This window comes from Apteryx rowi, unplaced genomic scaffold, assembly GCF_003343035.1.
Source record: "Apteryx rowi isolate R43461 unplaced genomic scaffold, aptRow1 scaffold_31, whole genome shotgun sequence".
Taxonomy (NCBI): domain Eukaryota; kingdom Metazoa; phylum Chordata; class Aves; order Apterygiformes; family Apterygidae; genus Apteryx; species Apteryx rowi.
In genome coordinates this window covers 1035863-1058383 of record NW_020449530.1, presented here as the reverse complement: position 1 = coordinate 1058383, position 22521 = coordinate 1035863, and the positions used below count along the sequence as shown (strand labels likewise).

Genomic DNA, 22521 nt, shown 5'->3' with positions numbered 1-22521 from the left:
GTATTCTTTGCCAACAGGGAAAATGTTTCTTCCTGAAAAATACTGCTTTTGCTCAAAATCAATATATTGTTTGTGGGCAGTTTCCTTATTGGAAATTCACTCTTTCACAGCATTTTGTGTTTGGTCCCTTGCATTGTAGGCTATCTTTTCCATTCCTTGACTGGATGTTTAAGCCAGAGAATTGACTAGTTTTATTAGGATAAGAGAAGGACTTGAGGGAGACACTTTACTCTTCTCCACAGGCAGAAACAGTGTTAGTGGGACTATGCTATTTGTTTATTTCTGCTTGGAAAATTGATGGTGTTCATTTTCACTTGAAGCCACCTCCTTCCTTCTTTCTAGTCTTCTCTGTTTGCCATGCTTTTCATTCCTGTTCCGCAGAGGGCAATGGCCTGATTCCTTAATTTTTCAAAGCCCTTTTACACTACTCAGATAAAATAAGGTAGGCATAATGTAACTAAGGACCAGATGCACAAAGATGTTAGCCCGTAGCAAGTCCATTTGTCCCAATTTTAAAAGCCAAGAACACTGCCAACCTCTGAAAGTAGCTCTTCCCCAACAGCGACAAATTTACCATGTGCCAAGAAATAGGCAATTTACTCATACTTTTTAAATGTCAGCCCTTTCATACTCAACCTGTCCATCTGTGCACTGTACAGTTTATACCCAAGTTGCACATCAGTGTGATGTCTGGGAATGAAGCATTTGGGAAAGTGGTAGGTGAGCACTTCAGATGCAAATATGTTTATCTATGGGTCGACCATATTTATGTTAAACATTGTGGTAACTACATTCCATGTACATAGAGGATTCTTGATATATTAGTTGCTACCATCTGAATGAAATGCAATGGCTTTGGTGTTTGGTTCACACATCTGCAGGAACAGCGGCTGTTGCAGACTGAATGTCCAGTTCGAGATTTCATAGCTGGATTTAGGGGTCAGAAGACATTTACTGGAAGAGCTGAAATTTTTTTGAGCGAGACTATCCTTCCTGATGGAAGAAACAGTATGGCAGAGGAAGGACAGGTCTGTAAGGAAGCACTTCGTTTTTTGCAGCCTTATTGCCTCAGTGAAGGATGGATGCTTCTCTTCCTCCTGCACAAGCAGAGCGGCCAGGGCACAGTGTGTGACTAAACTGTGTGTGGGGTTTTGGGCAACCACCTGAATCTGAAGTCATAGCTCTGTGGGGACTCAATTTCTAAGATTTTCTCAGACAACACGTGCGTCTGGAGAGTTTCATGAAAACCTTGAGCTGAATTCTCCTCCCTGTCCAAACCTTGGTTCAAGCCAGAACAGTGAAAAATGTCAGACTTGCTCTAGTACTGCTCTCTGGGAATCCAGATGCCTGAAATTAGCTGTAGGTTGTTTTTGGTGAATGGTAAATTTAGCAAAAACAAGAAAAATGGGGAGAGTTCTGGGCAGACCAGAACTGGTTSGGAATTTATGTCAGATTCTCCAAGTAGCTTCATTGAAATGAAAACAACAGGAATTACATTTTTTTTAAATTCAAACAATTTCTTTTGACACTTTCTAAACAGGAAAAGAAATTACCGAGCTGCTGCTTTGCGGTATTTTTTTGAAATAAAACATTCTGTTCTTTTGATTCAAAATTGACCTAAATTAAAATAGAAAGGTTAAAAAAAAAACACAACGGGATTAGATGAAGATTAGCCTTCTTGTTTCAGGCTGAATTAAAATAAAACAACCCTGAACATTTTCCATATCACTTCACCCTGACAAGGGTTTTTTTTTCTGCTTCAGCAAAACTAGAAAATTCATTGTTAGTGCAGATCTTAAATCCAGATAACTCCTCCATAGTCACACTGTTGGCCTAGGTGTTCTCAAATGGTATTCAACCAGCATGGGATGGGGGTGGCAAAACGTCATCCTGCTGCTTTGTACCCCTGCCCTTCCCTTCTCTGCCAGATCTTCAGTCCCGGTCCTCCTACTCCACCCTTTTCCCTGATTTGGAATAAAAAAAGAAGGCTCAGAAATATAGAGGAAATTCTCTGGTTATTATTTCAGGGCCTCTGTGCTCTTCTATGCAATTTGAGTACCACAATGCAGATGCAGTAAACTAGATAATCCAAAACTATACATTTGAAAACCCAATCAAGCAAAATAGTTCCATCAGTAGTTTGAATAACTGAAATAGATCTAATGGACTTTGTAACTTTTCAACCCCTTTGCATTTTGTTTTGTTAAAGAAAGTGCAACAAAATCTTTTCTTTCTTTGCAGTATTTTAATGTACTGACATTTATGTTTTGAATCTTGTAAGCACTAATGTATATTAAAAAAAAAATCCCTTTGACTTCAGTAAGGCTGCTTACATGTATAAGTAGCTGCAGGGCCAAGATTATAATTATATATGTGTATAATGTTAGCCTTCTTACATTTATCCATTCCAATTTTAATTCTCCATTTTAGAAAATCTATGATCAAATTTTGGAGCCCAAACTAAGCTGATGTCGTCCCTTTTAATTTAGGACTCAGCCCTTTTATTCTCCTCCTGTGTTTTATTTTTATTAGTTGCTTTCTTTTTGTGCTGATGTGCAGCACATATTGTTAAAGCCACTTATTAAAGCCAGAATTTTACAGCATGGAGACTGTCCTAATAAGGGAAAAAAGCTAGCCCTTTATTGGTGAGGTAAGAGGAATCAGGCAGTGGATAATTTTTTTGCTGATTGAGAAGGATAAGGTGCGGTTTGGCAGGTATCACACTGGTTTGGCATTTGCTGACATGGTTCCTCTTTTCTACAGTTCAAATCTTTTGCAGAGTAGACAGTCAGGGAGGGCTTTTTCCCCCCTCTTTCCCTCCCCTCGTCCTTCTCTTTCTCACAAGTGCTCAGCAATGCCACAAAATCTCACTGCAACACACAAACTGGATGTGGTAATGAGAAGTTTTTGCAAGTCTAACAGTGCCATATTGTAGTCACATTTAAAGGAACACTAGGCACGTTGAAACACACTTTTCCACGTGAGTTCTTTGCGTCTAAAGCATTTAGATGTCTGTGAAGCTGTCAAAAAAATCACACTTTAGTCCAAAGTATTACGGTCCAATTTCTCTCTTCCCAAACATCCGTCAGTGAAGGAAGGTACAAACTGCAGTTTTCAGTTGATGCTTTAAATTGCTTGACTGTTTTTCTTTCAAGTTGCTTTGAAGGTTCATACTGAATTCCAGAAATGAATAACGCATCCCAGTTCTGAATACAGGATTCAGTACAGACTTTAAGTTTAAATAGAGTTTCTTGGGTTTTAAACTGAGTTACGATGAGTGAAGTTTCAAGTGAGGGCAGAAGCTGGTATCTAAATTCTTTCCTTCCACAGTTTCTGTTTGTCTCTTGGTAACTGAAATAGTAAGCCAAGTATTGGCTCTGCTTAAATTCACTCTCTGTTACATCAGGAGACCAAAAGTAACGTAAAGGGCCTGCTCCCTTCCCACCTATGCTCCCTGCCCTTTATGTGCTTCTTTGACTGTAGGACGAATAATGGTTAAGTAGTGACTAAATGCCCAGTTTTTTCTGTCACTTGGTTATTTATTTTCTTCTGATTGGTATAAGTTTGATTGTATGCCTTGTGAAGCACTTTTTTCCTTGTTTTTTTCAACATAATAATTCTAGCGTACATATCCTGTTATTGTTGAGGTTAGCTTACTGGAGGCAAAGGATATGAAAGATAAACTTGGATGATAATAAAGCAGAAAAGAAAAATAAACAGCACCAGTAGTAGGGACTGGATGAACCAGTTCACATTAAACAAAGCAGACAGATGCACTGTTAGAGGTGGGCTATTCCCAACATCTTGCTGTGCAACCACTTCCCTTCTGTTTCTGTGGATGGTAAATTGAATTACAGGCCCCTCTAATTACAGCAGAAACTTCTTCCTTGTGACCTGCTGTGCTACTGTTGCCCCTTGTGGGCAGCTCAGCAGATGGAGGCAAGAGCTAGAAGTATCATGCTTGTCTGGTCATCTTGACAGCCTAGAGCTGATAGCTGATCCTGAGAAGTCATTAACTATGTCAGTATTGAGTACTTTATGTGGCAGATGGACTGCCCTTGCAGATGCTTCTTTTTTCTTTTTCTCTGATACCTATTCCTATTCAGACCCTCCTTCCTCAAAGTCARAATTCTTCTTGAAGGTCAGCAGCTTGGCTGTCTTTGTTGTCTTCTTCTTTTTTTTTTTTTTAATTTCCACCCACCACTTTTTATATACCTTGACTAAGCAGCAATGAGAAGTATTCAGACTCTCATGAGAAAGAGTGACTCCAGCAGAATTTGGCATGCCAACCTGCAGAGATTAACTCCATGTAAGCAGTTTTGCTTTGACCTCTGAATCGTTTTCCTACCACTTTCAAGTAAGAGCTCATCTCCTAACTCGTCTGCTGTGCATTTCAAAAAATTAGAGAAAGTAGCACCTGCAGAAGCAATCCATGTGTGCTTGTTTTCCTTCCCCAATATTCTAAGAAATGTGAAGTCCTGTCCTGGAGGTGTGTCCCTGGGACCAACAGACTTGTCACTACAGGATGTGAGATCTTGGCTTCTGTTCAGTGTGTCATAGCCAAATTGCCTGAAGATTTTTAATAATAAAAATATAATGCATGTTTCTGAAAAGGAGTTTTTTTGGCATGCCACATTCCACCTGCAGTACTTTTGATACTGGAGTTGCTTCAGTGTAATTAGAGAAGTACCTTCTAGCATCACAAATGTTAGCATCCTGGCACCATCCTCTCACTTTTTTTTTTTTGAGGGGAATTTGTAACTCAGCAGTAGGCTTATGGGGTGGATGAKCCTCACAAGGTTCAATATTGTAGATTTAACCATCCCAAAATGATGTGGACCATGCCATGCTGAAATGGCCGTGGTGGAACCCTTATAATCCCCTTGTTCATTTTCAGGTTGTCCCTGGCCTTCAGCTCCTGTCAACAACAGCGGCCTCTCCTTTACCACACGCTTCCTTTTCTTCTTCTTCTTGTTCTTCTAAGTTCTCTGTTGCTACTGTGTTATGTGATATTTTGCAGAACCCAAATGAAATGTGTCCCAACCATACTGTATTCTCTTGCATATTAATTTCTTCAAAAGTATTCTTATGTTTTTTAAACTAGTGTCAAATAATAGCCTTATGAGTTTTGCATAACACTCATCTTTATTCTGTAAAGCAGGAGATTTTTAGGACTGTGCTTTCCCAGCAGAAGGGAGATGACTGGCATGGATTCTGGGTGCATAAGATGATGCTGTGCATCTCAGTCTTAGTCATCTGCCTCCTGCTGGAAGAAGAGTGGGCAGATGCCACGTGTCAACAGTTTCCTTTCTCAGGATCTGAAAAAGTCCCAAAGCCTAATTAGCAGAGGTCAGGTCTGCTTCCAAAGCTAACTAAACATTCCCTTTTATTGGGAAGATTAAGGCAGAGAACTAACTTTCTCCTGGCTTGTGCAGCTCCTCTGCTACCTTTACTGTAAAGCCTACAGAAAAGCAGTTTTGAAATCCTCTGCAAATGGCAGTGCAGTTTTCCTTGAGACTTGTCAGCATGCTAAAGTTCTTGTAGCATTGTAGCAATGCTATCTTGGAATTCCCACCAGTCCTTATCTGCATGGCTGTGAAGCTCCCCACTGATAGCGTGTGCATTAGCGATAATTTGCAGCCCATCCAGTTGAGGACAAAAATTCCTGTGTTGTGCATATCTGAGAGCTGCATTTGATCCTTTGTCATTTTGGGATAGCCATGAGGTGAATTCCTTACTTGATTTCCTGGATTCTTCTCTCTTTTTCAAACTCACCCAAACCCCTGTGGAGTGATCAGTTGGGAGACAAAGTTCAGCTTGGTACCTGTCATACAGTCCCCATGCTTATAGCCCTTGAACTAGAAAGGTGAATGCTCTGGATCTGTGAAATGGTGTTTGTTTCTGTTAAATTTTGTGTGTGTGCTAATTGTTTCCTGTGCTATTCTGCCCTGGCATTCATACCAGTGTGTTTTCTCTCCCCCCAAAGGATATATATAAATACAGTTTTTACCAGATTGTAGTAAGCAGAGATTTTGCTGTTTAGTGCCTGTCTTTTGGCCCCTTCTAGCACTTCTCAGGATGCATGACATAAATTTAGTGAGAATCTGAGTCCTGGAAAGGCTGATAGTGTTGCAAGGCTTAGGTAGTAGGAAGGTTCAGGCTTGGGAGAATTTAAGGCAGGGCTCACAGGTGTGGAGGAGGAAGATGCAGACATTCATTAAAATGCAATAAGGTGAGGAGTGACAGGGTCTACTTGAAACATGAGAAGAATTTGAGGAAGGAAATGGAAAAGCTTCTGGAGAGGCGAAATGGAGGAGTAAACCATTTGACAGTTCTCTCTGTAACATGGGAAAGTAGGTAGTGGGGCCTTCCCTGGAGCTTCCTGAATCTTTGGTAATTTTGTGGGAGTATTTTGAGCAAAAGTTTGGGCAAAGGTCCAGAAAATGTGTTTGTATACACTCATAGCTATGCACTAACACTGACATATGACTCTGTATCATACTTATGTTAAGCCGGCAGAAGAACCCATAAGTACATCCAATAACACCTTGCTGGTAGAGAATTGCCAGTGTTTGTGAACACAGCCATTAAACTTAACTCATTAGGCCTGTTGGTCTTATAATACTTTATTGCTGTAGGTGCTGCCCCTCATGCTAGCCTCTGAATCTCCCAAATGGTTGTTTTTTTCACTGAGCATTCCTGTGTGTTATTAGTCAGATGAGAACTGAAGCACAGGGGAGTTTAAGCATTTCATGCAGGAACTTGTAGCAGAGATGGGGGCCAAATGAAGCCTTCTAAATCCCATATTAAGCATCTTAATTACCAGCATTTTAGCTTGAGTTAAAAGCAGGCTTAACTTATTTTTCCAGTTCGGGGGATTGTTGATCCCCAGACCCTTTTGCTACCTCAGTTGCTACTAAAGTTGATCCTTCTTCTTGAGGGTTCAGAGGGATGATTGCAGTACTCTTACTTATTCAATAATCTTAGTCAAATGTGCTGTGGTAACAGGTTGGACCACACTCTCGCAGGAATTCAAATTCTCTAATGTTTGTCCTATTTGTTTATCATGCCAAATATTCTGCTGTTTACACTACTGCATCCTCGCTTCCCAAATGTTATATTTTTACAGAAAAGTATTAAAAACAGATTTTTCCATCCAGTACCTGTTTTTTGGCCCCATGCTGTGTCTTTCAGGATGCATAACTTAAATTCAGTGAGAACTTTTATAATGGGGAAAATTGAATTGTCTCTCAATTGCACTGGGCTTTATGTGCTTATGTGAATAGTTACTATGGTTTGCTGGAAAGAGGATACTTGGACAAACCATGACACATTTATCTGGACCAAATGTAAGGTCTGTTCTCTGTGTCATTACTAAGGATCCATCTATTGTGTGAATACTGTCCTGGTATTCAGGAGTCCTAATTGCTTCCTAAAACACTCTTCTGTATTGCCGTGCAAGTGAGACAGGAAATGTTTTATCTTTGAATCATGAGGTAGCCCCTCAAGAGCTGAGGTGGGAGTGCTTGGCTGATGTTCAGGTCAGTCCCATCCATACTGTGGCAGTGAAGAGGGTTGAGAGACCACAGTGCACAAGAGCCTTCCCATGTGATTTTTTCTAGAGTTTCTGTATGACTAAAATCTCTATGGCATGGGCTGATGTTTTCTTACTGAATCACCCTTTGGGAATCCTGCCTCACCAAGCTGGCTTTTTGCACCTGTTGAAGCATGAGAAGAAGAAAGGTTTGGCAGCAAGCTAACTCCTCATTTCCCAATGGTAGGGTGAGGACTCTGAACCCCACTTTCCATACTTTCAGGCACTTAAGTGTATCTCAGTTCACAACCCAGTGCTTCAAAGAGGTGCCAGGCTGTGTTGAGGCACGCTGACCCAAGTGCAGCCTGAAGCGCTTTCACAGTGACATGGCCGCAATATCCCTCAAGGTAAACTAGCTTTTCAAACTTTCTTCCCTATTTCCCAGTGCACACAACTCTTCTTTAAAATGTAAACTACTGATCTGGAAGAACCTAGCAACGGAAGAAATTAAACAGAGGAGAGGCAGGCTATCRCTTGCTCAGAGAGCTAGGGGAGCTCAGAAGAGGATGTCTCTTTGTTGAGTATGCCAGCAAAAAGCATCTCAGGATAATCACTTCTGCCAGTGGCTCTCACACACTTTTGGGCTCAGTAAYGGGAGTCAGTGCTGTGCAGCTGCTAAAGACGGACCTGGGAAGAAGGAGTCAATGTACCTGAAACAACGCCTTTTGGAAGCTGCTGGAAAAGCTCCTGGTAGCTTCAACAGGTTTTGGACCAGGCCTGAAGTTGTGCAGCCAAAGTGAGAATCTTATCTGCTGAGTGGTTTAGGCTAAAACGAATACATTTATCTATGGCTCCATTTTTCCATTTCATAAACTATCACTATAATAGTAACACTCACCAGGCAGAAATCGGAAGGGGTTATGAGGATTAATTAACATTTGTAAAGTACTTTGAGATCTTTTGTTGGAAAGAAGTTAGCGAGTGCCAAGTATTAATATAACAACGAGGGGAAAATAACCATCAGTCCGAGTTCACTGTAGGAACATAATGGATTATACCAGAAGTCTTGGTTTAAACATTTTTTTGTGTTTAACGATGAATTTTCAATTTCTGTTTCTTTAAAATAGTCAGTTAGTTGTGGGTTCGGTCCAGGTTAGTGCCTCTGGGCCTCTCTCACAGTCSAGGTGCTGAAGGAGGAAGAGGAGTGTGAACATAGTTTGCCTCTCTGAGAGGCTGGAGCTGCGACAAGAACAGGGACTGAAAGCTCAGGGCTGGGGTTTTTATCTGATGAACATGAAGCACAGAGGGGGCTGGGGAGAGGCTGACCGGTTGAGGGGAGGATGGCTATTTGGCAGTGGAAGAGTTGCCAAATAACAAAGAAGAGCTGGTCAATAACTTGCCATGAACGTACAGCTGGTAAATACCATGCAGCTCCCCCCATTCATGAAGAGCTCGTCTGCATGGGGAAATTTGTTGTGAGAACTGTTTCASTGTGAAGTGTTCTGCTATAACTATTACAGCTATAGCTCCCTGTGTGCAACTGCTGTTCCAGAACGAAAAAAAAAATGTGCACCATAATTGCTGTGATTTGGAAACATGCTATACATTGCAGAAGAAGTCTCTTATTCTGGCACAGTCTCTACACAGCAGTTTCTCTGGGTTAGACACACCTTGAGGAGCTTGTATGCTACTGGAAGTCCACAGAACATGGGCACGCAGGCACTTCCAGGGCAAGCAAATGGTTATTTTATCTGATTTATTAGTTTTTATCTTGGTATGTTCTTTGAATAACTCATGACTTGTAGATAATTTGTTAGTGAATATTTGAAATGAGAGAGGTTTTTGTTGGAATTGGGGGTTCCATGAAAAGTTTCTGTGCCCTCTTTGAAGAACTGTAGTTTTTAGATTCATATTTCCAGTGTGATTGGTCATTTATTGTAATTTCAGAGTCAGTTTTCCACTGACTTCCTCCAATATTTTACTTTGTGTAAGCTGTTTGGTAGTTTCTTACTGGTAACTTCTGCTGGAATAAGGATTGCAGTGGAGCAATGTAAGGGAAAACTAAATTAAAAGGCTAAAGTCCAAATATTTTGTTCTGTTTATGCGGGTGTAGTTGCAATGGCTGCATTTCAAATTTCCAGCTGTTTAAATTGCACGGTGTTGTTATACAATGTCTGCAAATCATTGTAACATTAGTGGGCTGTTCAAAATGCTGTACGTGACCTAGCATATCTGTACGGGCCTGTTTTATGGAAGGGGTTTTTACCTTTCACGAAGGTGAAAGACACATCAAGATTAGCTTTCAGAGGGATGCATGGAATGTATCTGCCCCTAATCCTGTTAGCAAATGACAGGATCTGCACTCATAATTCCTCTGCTATCTCATTGAAAACGTCTCCTAATCACCTTGGCTGTTGACAGTAGGTTTCTTAAACACCTGAGAAAGAGACAGATGCTTGTCCATGTTAAAAGTGAACAGTCATGAACTGCCCTTGAAACCAAACCTCACCTGCACAATATCCCTGCATTGTGTGTATGGAGAATTGGTACAAGAAAACTTTGAGACATCTGATTTTCATTAATTTTTTTTTTCCATTCACCATATGTTGTAGCACTGAACGTATTTGTAATGCCATATCCCCCCTAAAGTGGTTTATTTTGGTTAGCGTAAGACTTCACAGTCCATTCTGTTTTGGTGCATGTTCTCTTCTTGCATTTCAATTGCTTTCCTGTTTGCAGCGTTTATTTCAATATTTAGTCTGCTGTGGCATGTTAAGGCTGTGTCCTCCTTTTGCATATTTGGTGCCAGGAAGAGTGGATGAAAAAAAGATTATTCTATGATTATCTGAATGACTATCTGGTAAAATTATTTTTCCAGGCTCCTTGTGTGCAAATACATATGTACCTTGTACTTTGTTCGTGCAGCACAAGACTTTGCTGTATTTCTGAAAGCTACAGCAGACATTGTCAGAGACCTGTCTGGCTCTGAGCAATAGTAATATAGTTACAATCTCAAATCCCCTGGGAAATACAGAGGAGTTCAGACACTTTGCAGAGCCCAGGCTCGTGCTAACACCCAAACTTTTGGTGAATTGAGCAATAAAAGTAGAGAGCTCTGACTGTTTGAAGTCATTTCAGATCACATGACATCTCAGGCAAGGCCGAAGGAGTTACTGAACAATATATATTCTAGGTAATTGTGGTCCGCTACCTTGCAGTTTCCATTCTGTCAATCACGGTGGAATTTGGTTCTCTAGGTTGTGATACTGCTGAGGTTGGGCAGCCATGTGGAACCTGTCCCATGCTGGATATCCTCTGTTATCTCCACGTTCACCTTCCTCCTCCCTGCCCCACTGCCTCTTTGTCCCAGTTTTGTTCGAATCCATATCCAATTTCAGTATCAGTCTTGGATCAGAGACCAATGTTACGGTTATGGAGTCAGAGCCATAACGTGCATGCTGTTCCACCCTAGGTGTGGCTGCATTTTGGTGATGGATGAAATAATTTCTTTTAAGATAGGTCTAGTGCTATTGGCAGGTGGTGTCCCTGATGCCAGTCAAGGTGATGCTGTGAGTGTTGTTCCCTTCAGGATTCACTCACTGTAGTTTCTTGGCCCCTGGTTTCTCATTATTCTCTGCAACACTTAGTAGGCAAGTGAAGGGAAAACATGAATGCAAAAAGGGATTCTGCACATTGAGAAGATTTGTCACCTTAGAAAACCAAAGCCATGTTTCATCTCAAATTTTACATCTCGTTTCAGCAGCAAGGATGGTGAATGAGTATATGCTGGAAGCTGACTATGAGTATGTTGGGCACTGTGATGAATGGATTAGAGTGTGTGTGACTGAGATTGGTTTGCATGCTAATGAATCCAGTGAGTTTCTGATTTAATATTTTTTAGTGTTTGTCCTTACTTAACAGAGCAGATACAAATTGAAACTAGAGAGGATTTCTGTGTGTAAGACTTCTACTCACTGTCTTGCACCTCCTTTTTAAATATAGTGCTCTTAAAATACAGCAATCCTATTAATTTTTGTGGAGGGAATGAGATGCAAGTATTGATTTGTTAAGAGGCTCTCTATATCCTAGCATGGTGCAATAAACAAGTCTTCAAAGTAGGAAATCAAGGTGAAAAGTAAGAGGAACAGATGAAACTGAAAGGCCAGAGACTGGGTTTCTGGGTCGGAAACACATATATAACTTATAATCACTCAGTTTGTGCTTTCCTGAAACTATAGCTTCTTTCCTGTTTGCTGCTTTGGGAGGATGCAGCGTGCTGTTTTGGTATTTAAAAATAATACCAAAAATAGTCTTTAAAAAAAAAAGTTTAAACTTTCTTCTTCAGAAAGTAGTATCTGCTAGAGGTACAGGGCTAAATTTGGCACTGAGCAGAGAACAGTGGAAGCTCATTCCACTTTACACTCCTTCCATCAGACCTCCTTGCCTCTGTCTCAGAGGGAAGCCTTGCTGAAATTTCCCCATGTTACCGTTGCCACTGTAGCTTCCGTGGGGTGGCGGCAAGGCATGCGCTGAGCACTGTGTTCTGTGCACCCCTTGCTGAGGCGGTGCTCACAAGAGCAGGGCTTGCCTGCAAGGCCTGCTTCATGTCATTGCTGCCCTCAGAATTGAACCATGAGGTAGCAATACTGGGCTGCTGTAAAAAGCCAGGCGTAACAAATGCTGGCTTCATTACTGCATCCTAATCCTGAGCGTAAGAAAACCTAAGGCACAATTACAATTCAGCTGGAAGCTGCTTAAATTCATCTAACAAATAGGCTCAATCTATTGCATTTTTTTTCCTTTCTATTCTTTCATTTACCCCTGTCAAAATGCCTCTTCTAAGTAGAGGACCAAGTAGGACCCTGTTCTGTTCATTCTGCAAGTTTGATAGAATTGCATTTTTGGGAGGCGAAGCTGCAGGAGATAGGGTTTCATTCAACAATAACACTCATGCATTTAAAGGGAGGTGGTGACATCAGAAGACTTGCACTGCTATAGATATAGGGAAACTGAACAACAGTAATTGGGAATTCTCTTGAAATGCTTTATAACTGTTGTGCTTGGATAAAAGATAAAGCTCTGCTTCCTAATGACAGCACAGTTTCCACTCCAGCCTGTGGAGGAAAAACTATCCTGCACATGATGCGAGTCCTTTTATTTTTTAAATACAAAGATGAACTGTTTCTCAGCTCCATTGCTGAGAATTTATACACATACATACATATACATACATGTACAGACACACACACGCATATATATTTTTATATAAAAAATTGCTGTTGGCCATGAAAAATGTACTTGCACTCTGTGTCCTGTTCAGGTTCCTCCCCATATCGCTACAGAGCTCCCTGTGCACTTTGCTGCAGATCCCCCCAAGTCTGCCCGGTGGGGTATGCGTCCCTGCCTACAGCTACCTCACTGGCGTTGTTTAACAGCCCCCAAAACAAGAATACTTCTCTTCCCTTCCCCACATCTTTTTTTAAGATTTCTGATAGTTGTCACAGATGATGACTTGAATCTTGTAAGGATTAAGAAAGATGTTTGGAGGAACTAGAGCTTTATAGTTTGAGCTTAACACATTTGAGATGTCAGTTTGCCTAAAGGTGTCTGTAAGAAAATGTAGGTTTGGCTCCTCAAATCTTTTACATATTTCCTTGAAAGACCAAAATTTTCAATACCTATGGGATCTTTTTTAAGTTATAAATCCTAGTGTCCTTCATCATTTTTAAGTAAGTCTCTCAGTCATTTCAGGTGGAGTTTTGTTTGCAATGAAATAAAAAAAAAAAGAGGAGGAGTTAGGTCTTAATTTTATATACATTTGGTAAGCTAGCAATTTGAGGTATAAAAGTGCCTTGAAAGCCTTATTGAATACAGGGGCCCGAAACCACAAGAAATAAAATTTATGACTTGGCTTTGTAGCAATTGTGGATTGTATATGCTGGGGCGAATCCTGTAAGTCCTTGCTTATGCCTCAGCTAGGCAAAATGCCTATTATTCTCAACAGTCATATGCCTGAAATATTACTGGGTAAGGATGTGGCATAAATGATTTTGGATTTTATTTGCAATAAAGCACTAGAAACTGGAGGTGGTGGCAGCAAGTAGAAAGCAATTTGCTACAGAGTCAAGAAATACCACATCAACCACAGTGGTATGCACAATAGTTGGTTTTTGCTCCCACTTTTTTAAGTTTGAAAAAGTAAGCTTGTTTTGTACACTTCTTTGCGTGTTTGTCATCTGCCAGAGAAACAGATTTCTGGGTGAATTCCACTGAGCTTCAAGGAAAGCRGTAAAAAAGTAATAGTTATTAGTTAGAAGGTGCTTGGCCATTTATTGTTTTCTGTCCAGTTGCTTTTTTTTTTTTCTTTCACATGACACTTCTAAATTAAAACAGGTTAAATATANGCCATTTATTGTTTTCTGTCCAGTTGCTTTTTTTTTTTTCTTTCACATGACACTTCTAAATTAAAACAGGTTAAATATACTTCATTGCTCCCTGACTGGTCAATGTCAAATCTATTGTGGATGAAGTAAAACTGCAAGGCATTACAGACTTCACATATTGAGAGAATTACATGCTTTTCCCTGGGACATTTCCAGCAAGCGCTTTTATCTAAATATAATATATGTTGGAGGCAAATTTGACATTGTTTCAGTAGCTGAAGGTTTTTACCCTTCATGTTAGCGGCCCTGCGTGCGATTTATGCTGAGGTACTCTGAGGTATTGCTGAAGCAATTTACCAGAGTTGTTTGAATGTGGTTGGAGAATCTGCTTGCATTTCATATTATGAAACAGATCATCAGTTTTCAGCCATGAAGAAAAAACATAGGCGCGTGCATGAGTCATTCTGCCTTTGTACAGAGTGATGCAGTGATATTACATCCTGGCTGTAACTACAAGGCTTAGGTTTTAGGGCTTGAATCTAAAACCAGAACAACAGTGTTGCCATGAACAGAAGGCTGCAAGAAAGTAGACAAGGCATTGGAAACCCTGTGCCGCTACTGAACTGAAACAGGCATTTTGAATAGACCCCACTAATTTTGGAAGTCAGGATCTACCCTAGAGGCATGAGTGCAATCTTCCGCAAGGAAATAAAATCCTTGGCTACTTTTGGCATGAATTACTTGGTAGTCACCAAGTAGCATTAACATCAACATGGAGTCATTTTCCTTTGCGATTATTGGCTTGCGCATCACTTTTTTATGCTTTATTGTCCCATGTATGCTGCTCACAACTTTTAGAATCCAATTGTTAAAGGGAGGGCGCCTAGTGTTTCCTTACCTGTAAACAAAGCTTTAACTGTCAAAAACGTCAAAGAAAAAGAAACATCAAAGAAGAATGTATGCAAGCTGGACCTCAGGGAAGACCTTTTGTTTCTCATACTTAGCTCTTCTGTCATGCAAAAAAAGCAACAGTCATATTTTCAGGGCCAGATCCTTAACTAATGTAAATCATCTGTGGATTTTGCTCAGATGAAACAAAATTTTAGTTGTTAAGATACGTGTTATTTAACGTTTTCAGTATTTTAGATCAAGGCTTAAAATCAGGGCAAAGTAGGCTTCTAAAGTAACAGTAGGAAATTAAGAGTGCCCAAACTGACAGAAAGAATGTTTTCTGCTAACCCACTGAATAAGTGGTTTCTCGTTAGAAAAAAAATTCCCTTGAACTCTTTGGAGCTAGGAAAAATGAGTAAGGATATGAGAAATCCATAGTATAAAATTATATAAATGAGAACAGAATACATCAAAAAGTGTCAATCTTTTCATTTTTCCTGGATAACTATGTGGATACATTCTGCAGATAATTTGCCCACTGAGAAAATACAGTTTGTGTAGTTCCAGAGAATATATTATTGAGAAGATTAAAAAAAAATTGTGTGAGAGAGAAGCTGTGAGCAGAGTGAGAAGGCATATACCCTCTGTAAATGGAAGACTTTAGTGTTTAAGTCCAGAAGGTGCCACAGTATCATCTAATCTTAAAGAAATAATGGAAATTCACAAGTTGTGTCTGTAATCCCAGAAAGGTATCCATCTTAATGTGGAGATGCAAGAGATGGCTATTTCACCATTTCTGGTATATTTAATCACCCTCACTGTGAAAAAAATATGCTTCATTTCCAGTTTTAATTTGTCTGGATTTAATTTTCAGCCATTGGTTAATTTTATCCATTTGTCTCTCCTACATTCAATGTGAAAAAAAAGAGTGCATGTCAAATTGAGAATTATGTGAAAAATATGGGTGTTAATAACAACATTCATGCACAATGTTGGACTGAGAACTGCGGTGGCATGTCTGCATGTCTCCAGCATAATCCTCTGTTTTCACTCACTACATCTTTTTGAAACATGAATGTTTTGGACTGAAATTCTGCTTGTTCCCTCATAAAAATGAATCTTCTTGAGCAGGTCTGAGAGAATCCTGGCAACTGTTGCTGAATCATGGAGGAATGATTAGAAGAATTAGTTTTCCCCACAACTGACTCCCCCCCACCACCATTCACCACATTTTTAGATATGACTTGAGTGAAATACAGCTGACATTTGACAAATAAACCTTGACAGGGACATAATCTTCAGAAGTGTGAACATTTGTTATGTTTTGGAGGTGAAGATTGATCAGTTGTTTGTATTCGCATTTTGAAGTATGTGTGCCTATCATAACACAAATTGCATGAACAATAAAAAGATTAAAAACATATGTAATCATAAATAAAATTTGACTGAACATCAACAGTGACACAAAGAGCACTCCCCAGTGTGTTTTATAACTGAGTCCATCCTCGCACCACCCATCCCTTCAGGAAGAGCCTGAGTAAATAGATAGGCTTTATGAGAGCACAGAAGACCAATAAATGCAGCTTCTATAGACTGAATCTGCCAATGAACTGTGTCATCAAGAACATTATATTGACGTCCTCCTTCTGCCATGAATTTGGAGATGTGCAGATCAACAGATGTCACTTCAACTGTTGTGGGGTTAGGTAATGAAGGGTGAAGATCTGAGAAATAGGTTAGGCTGCAAGTAGAGATGCAGTAGTTTGATAACAGGATGAGTGATCTCATTTCTTGGACTGGACCACAGAGAAAATCAATCTGTAATATATGTAGCACGCAGACCGTAAAGGCTTCCTGATAACAAAGGTGTGCTGGAAAGTGCTTGCTTTATAGGTACAATTGCATTTAGTTGAAATATGTGTTGGGGGACAGTTCTGTGTATGCTTTGTTGTATGTTGGGCTACATGATAGTTGATCTTTTTATTTTCATTGTCAAAAATGAAAAAGAATTCAGAAACATCAGGTTTAGTGTACAAATGATGGAGGGCAGGTAGTTCTGCAGATTATTAAGTTTCTCTTTAATCAGAATACAAATTGTTTAGAACAGAGACCAGATTTTCTCATATATTTATAAAATGCCTACTGTAGCAGGCCTCTGAATTTGGTCAGGAAACTTCAGTGCTGTCATAACTCAGACAATAACAGTAATGTAATAATATTAGGCAAGAAACTCTAAAGCCAAAGTGCCTCAGATAACGTTTGAGCTGATTTGTCGTTTCAAGTGGAAACCAGTTGAAACTGGATTGTATGAAATAGTTTCAGTCCCATCATCATTCTAGCCGTTACCAAGTTTCTTGCTGGGTTATAACTTTATCTAGATTTAATGCTCAACATAAAATTCATAGGGCGCAGAATCTCTCAGAACAAATTCTGTGATAGATAGCCTCATTGCTTGTATTCCCAGTCCAACAGTTACCTACAGTTCTAGTCTGTAGAGTTTCTACATCCAGCCTGAGGATAATGTTTTGAGCTTATTGAAATAATCAGAAGATTTGTTGTTGACTTCAACAGGTTTGGGATTTCACTCCTGGAGCTGTAAAATTATCCTGCCCACTCGATTGGCTAGAATATCTGTTGCAACTTGTTATTCCTACCTAGCATGGTGGGAAATGTCCTGCCGGATACATGCAATGCTTGGTCTCCTGTATTTGAGTTGTGCTGCATGCAGAATATGATAGACTTTGGCGCTAATGCTTTACCAGAAGGACTTATCAACAACACACACAGGTTACACTGTCTTTTCCCATGTCAGAAACATGAAGGGGGTAACAGGAGAAGCAGCCAACAATCTACTTTTTTCTTTTTTTTTCTTTTTTTGCATGTTAGATCAAGAGCATGTTATCTTTGGTAGCAAGGTGGAGGATGGTTTCCAAGTCATCTTCTTTTCATCTGAATAGTTAATAAGAGGTATCATGTATCAGAAGGCTTGGCATACCTCTTTGACATCATGCTGTTCTCTCATTGCTTGAGATAGCTGGAACAGCTAACTGTAGYGAGACACTTGCCTGCAAAGACTTTGTACAGTTATGCGGAAGGTGACAAATGGATATAAGGTTAGTTTAATTTAGTTGCGGGGTGTATATCGCATGCTGGGCAGCAAGRCTGTTCTGCAAGGGTGAGAAACACCACCGGCCAGCATGGATCATTAGATTTCCATCTGTCTGATAAACAGAGTTGAAGTTTTGGCCTTGTACTTTATTATTTGTGTATTATTTGTCTGGGTGTAATGAAAGCTCAAAGACATGAGTGAGTAGCAGAAGTACTCTGAAGAGCTCCCAAATTGATTTTGCTTGTGACATATAGCTAGGGAGAGCTATAACAGTGGGAGAGCACAGGAGTGAGTGTGAATCTTCTTGTAACACAAAATGAATGAATGTACAGTGGAGTGGGTGTGAACTCATGTGCTTGCCTGTGTTTTATTTTCTAGGTGAAATTAGTTTGCTTCCTTAGGCAACACAGAAGGAAGAGGCTTCTAAGATAGCTTAGGAACATCATAGTCAGAAGAGCATACTTTTCATGGGTAGAAATGGCAGTTGTCTAACTTGCGCTGTCTTTCCTATGACTGAATTTCTCATGGAAAGTCAATGGCAGTTAAAGTACCTATGCTGAACCTCTTCATAAGTGGTCCTGCTATCAATTTGCTCACAGCATGCTCCTTAGCCTGTTAATTAACATCAGTCAACCCGACCCTGTATTTCAGCTTGTCTTACTGTTTTTATCACAGTTAGTGTATGAGGACTATTCAGGTCTGTTCCAGGAAAGCTTGCATTTCTGAGGCAAGTAAAGCAGCCCTTAGAAATACAGTCTGGGAAGTGGTTTAAGGTAATTTTAGAGAAAATATGATACAGAAATATAAAACAGTTATTAGTTATTGATATTGCCATTTCCATCATATATTGTGGATGTGTCAGGCATTTATACTGGTGAACAAAACTGAATACTTAAGATGATCATTATGGATAGGGCCCATAACTGGTGTGCTTGTTTGCTGTAGGAAACCCCTATCATGTGCAGTGAAGCGGTGGATATGCTTAAAAGGACTTTGAGAAAGACTGTCAGCTTTCTTAACAGAGGATTTATGTGATAAGTGTCCAAGGACAGGAAATATATATCGGTTTTATTCAACTTATTTAATGGGTATCATTTGGTGGGAGTTTTCTGCTTACAGGTTTTTGGTCCCCTTTTTTAGTTTTCTGAACAGCTGGTAGTTTTAAAAAGGTTTTTAAAAATGGTTGTTGTCTGTGCTGTCTAGGAATGTTCTGTGTGGATGCAGACAGTAGGATAAACTACTTCATCCTCCTCTGGTCTCACCGCAAAGACAACCCCTGAGCCATAGGTGGTGGGAACTGAGTCACTCATGGCCATTATCCAGCCGCCACAGGCTAAAAGCAAAGGTCCTGTGCCCTCACATGTGGAGTTCAGAACTAAAGAGATCATAGGCTTCTTGCAGCCAGAATGTCTTACTAATGAGTGGGCCTTCTATGATCAGTTTGCCAATGCATTTTTATTCCAGAGTCTCTTTTTTCTGCAGATTAGAGACCACATTAGTTTATTGTTGTATTCATATGCTTTCTGTTCTAGACCTGAATGAATTGTTGATCCCTGTTTAAATTATTTAGAAATGACGGAAAGTATTTTTCCTTGCCTTCCCTGGCTCACCTGTAGTGCTTTTAATTTTTCTTCTCCCTTTCTTCCCCCTTTCCCTAGCACAATGCTTCACTGTCATTCTGCTCATGGTTTTCATTCTCTTTGAGGGATACTATTTTGTACAAGGAAAAAAGTTACAAGCTCTTGAAGTGGAACATGGAAATAGCAAATCAAAGCCTCAGAGCGCTAAGGCCAAGAGAAGTTGTACAGGATGAAAATGCTGTTCAAGCTCTGGCAAGTCGCTAAGCTTTACCCTCAGCCACGCTGGGTTTTTAACTTCCATTTTTAATCTTAAAAGAAAATTGAGATAACTGCATCTCTGATGAATCTATACTTTCACCCTTTTTTCAGCAAAGGAAAGCAGTGCCTATGTACAAGTACCAGAAGAAGGCAATGGGAGAGGTTTGGACCCAGACAGTCCGATTTATGACTAAATCAAAATGTTTTTGTTGCTTTTAATGTTAAAATATTCATTGAAACACAGGCTTTAATAGTGCTTGCTTTGACTAYGTGCAGAGCTCTTTTCTATGTGCATTGCGGTACAGCTAGCTAAAATGGGTGACTTTATAAGGAAGGGTGACTTCTTAACCATCGTATATCAGAACACTGCTGGAAGCAAAATAAATGAATGCCCTGATTGGGTTTGGCACATGTTAGCGTCCTGTTTCCCTTTCCCTGCACAAAAAAATAACAGGAATGCAGGCCTTTCCCTTTATCTCATACAGTAATAATGAACCTCAGCAAAGATTTGAATGGGCCACGGGATTATTAGGATTGTAATATCTTGCTTTCTTTTTCAAGTAGGATGAAACTAATTGTAATCATCTGCTGTGTTAGATGAACACAATAGGCTCTCAGCTGTAGGCTTTCATCACAGTGGAGATCTTGTATGATTTGGCCTGGCAGGGCTTCGGGCTTACAAAACTTTTGTAGTTGTCAGATGTTTGGCACTCAAAACTGAGCACTGAGAGAAGCATTGTCGTACTTATATGTTCCTGCTTTTCTGTCTTTCRTTTTTAGTATAATGTCACCATGTTAAGGGTGTTATATTTGGTGGAGGCTAATGAAAGGCTGCTCAGCTGTGACCAGTTTCAGTTACATGGGCTTGAGTGATAGTCTGCTCAAACAGTGTTGTGTACACTCTGGCAGAATCATGATGCAGTCTAGCAGGATGTTTGCTTAGCTGTAGAGCTGGGGTTTTATGCTCTTGGTACCTTCCAAGAGCAAACTGACAGTGCAGTGTGGCAGCTGCCTTCACTATGACTATTTTGTCATGTTCATTTTTGAAAAGGAGAACAAAACTGAGCTCCAAAACATGGAGTGGCCACACTAACTGAGCCTGGGTCAAATCCTTTTTGTAGTTTTACAGTGACACTGTCCTACACTCTGCAGCCCCTTTATTTGTCTCTCCCTAATGCTCTGTTGCAGGTTGTCCTACCAGAGAAACGATGACGATGAGGAAGAAGCTGCCAGAGAACGTCGCCGACGGGCTCGACAGGAGAGGCTGCGGCAAAAGGAAGAGGGTGATCTATCAGGAGAAGTAACAGAGAGATCAGAAGTTAATGCCCAAAACAGGTAAACCTTTAATGTGATTTACTGATGAGTCAATGATATTTTTGTTCAAAGGAGAGATGTACTTTGAAGGGCTCTGTTCTACTGCTTAAATCTTGAGTTCCAGGTTTGGCCAGCCTCGCTCTGATGAGGACCAAACACTGTGAGGAGTACCAAACCACAGCTGAGTGGGAATATTACTAAGACTGGGCATGACCCATTCCCTTATTTACTTACTAACTGTGCTCAGGGCAGTTTATGGGATAACTTGGTTGGCACTCATGAGGGGAAATACCTCCGATGCATCCTGCTGGTAGATTCTCTCAGGCATGCATGTGTCTGCTCTGTGGATAGGCCGTAGTACTCTGGATCTGGCTCCACAAACCTCCACGTAGTCCATCTTTTGTCATGACTATAAATGGACAGAGGAGAAAGTTCAGGAATCTGGCTTACAGGGGCTGTGGTGTCATGTCCCACAAGGGCACATAGGAATGGTAGTCCCCCAGGACTCAAGTTGCAGATGAAATATGAATGGGAGGTGCTGGATGTGAGAGCTAAGCATCGAGTCACATCTGGCATTGTGAGGCTTATACAGCTATAAACAACAGAAAAGCTTATGGAGTGAGATGCTATTTGTTGCAAACTGGGAGGGCAGAACCGGCCTTCTAGTCTGTCTGTCATTTGTTCAGTTTCACATATTCACAAATAATATATCCACATGTCCAGTAGACATAACATTTGATAGAAGAGACCAGAAATATGCCTTGTGATACCAAGCTAGTAAATCAAATACTAAGCTCAAGTAGCATTCTATTAAATACAAGCAGAATGGATATAGACAAAAAAGCGGCAACACTTGATTGCAGATGATAATCTTTTTCCAGTATATAGTAAAAACAATTAGAAAGAGGGAGGAAACCTAAACATAGGAGAACTAGCTGAATTTTGAAGAAGTCAAAAAACTTTCAGAGACTGAGAGCGAGATCCAGTTCTTGTACCTACCAGTGTGTTAAGTGGTATGTTTAAAATTTGGTGCTGGATTCACAGCATTTTCTAAAGGGATACATGTCCTTCTGCAGACAATCACAACTGCACCTCACTGTAAATTACCAGGTTATCCCATGATGGACTGTCTGTGGATGCTGCTGAACAGGAGTAGCTACTTTCTCAGTGCTAGAGAAGGTCACTGAAGTCAGGGAGTGTCGTGCTTGAGTAGCATCTTCAAAGATTTTGCCTGGTAGGAGGACCTTTGTGAATAAGACAAAGAATTTTTATGCATCAGGCCAAGCTGAAGGAAGGGGTCCTTAAAACAAGTTGAGGTCTTCCAAGTATTCTGTTGCCAGGTGCAGAATGGGAGGATGAATTTTTCAGGGCTCTTTATATTTCAGCTGTTCCAAGCATCAGGGACCAGTCCAGTGCCCCAGGACTTCAGTGGCTCTTGGAGCATGGCTGGAA

General features: G+C 40.3%; 1 protein-coding gene across 7 annotated transcripts in view; it reads left to right on the top strand.

Moving 5' to 3' along the window:
* Window positions 1–22521, top strand: part of CALD1 (caldesmon 1) — a 197610-nt gene that overhangs the window by 144304 nt on the left and 30785 nt on the right. For all 7 annotated transcript variants that reach the window (XM_026070399.1, XM_026070401.1, XM_026070398.1 and 4 more), the window contains exon 4: window positions 20944–21090. In XM_026070399.1, coding sequence (XP_025926184.1) covers window positions 20944–21090 — 147 coding nt within the window. The remainder of the gene's footprint in view (window positions 1–20943; window positions 21091–22521) is intronic.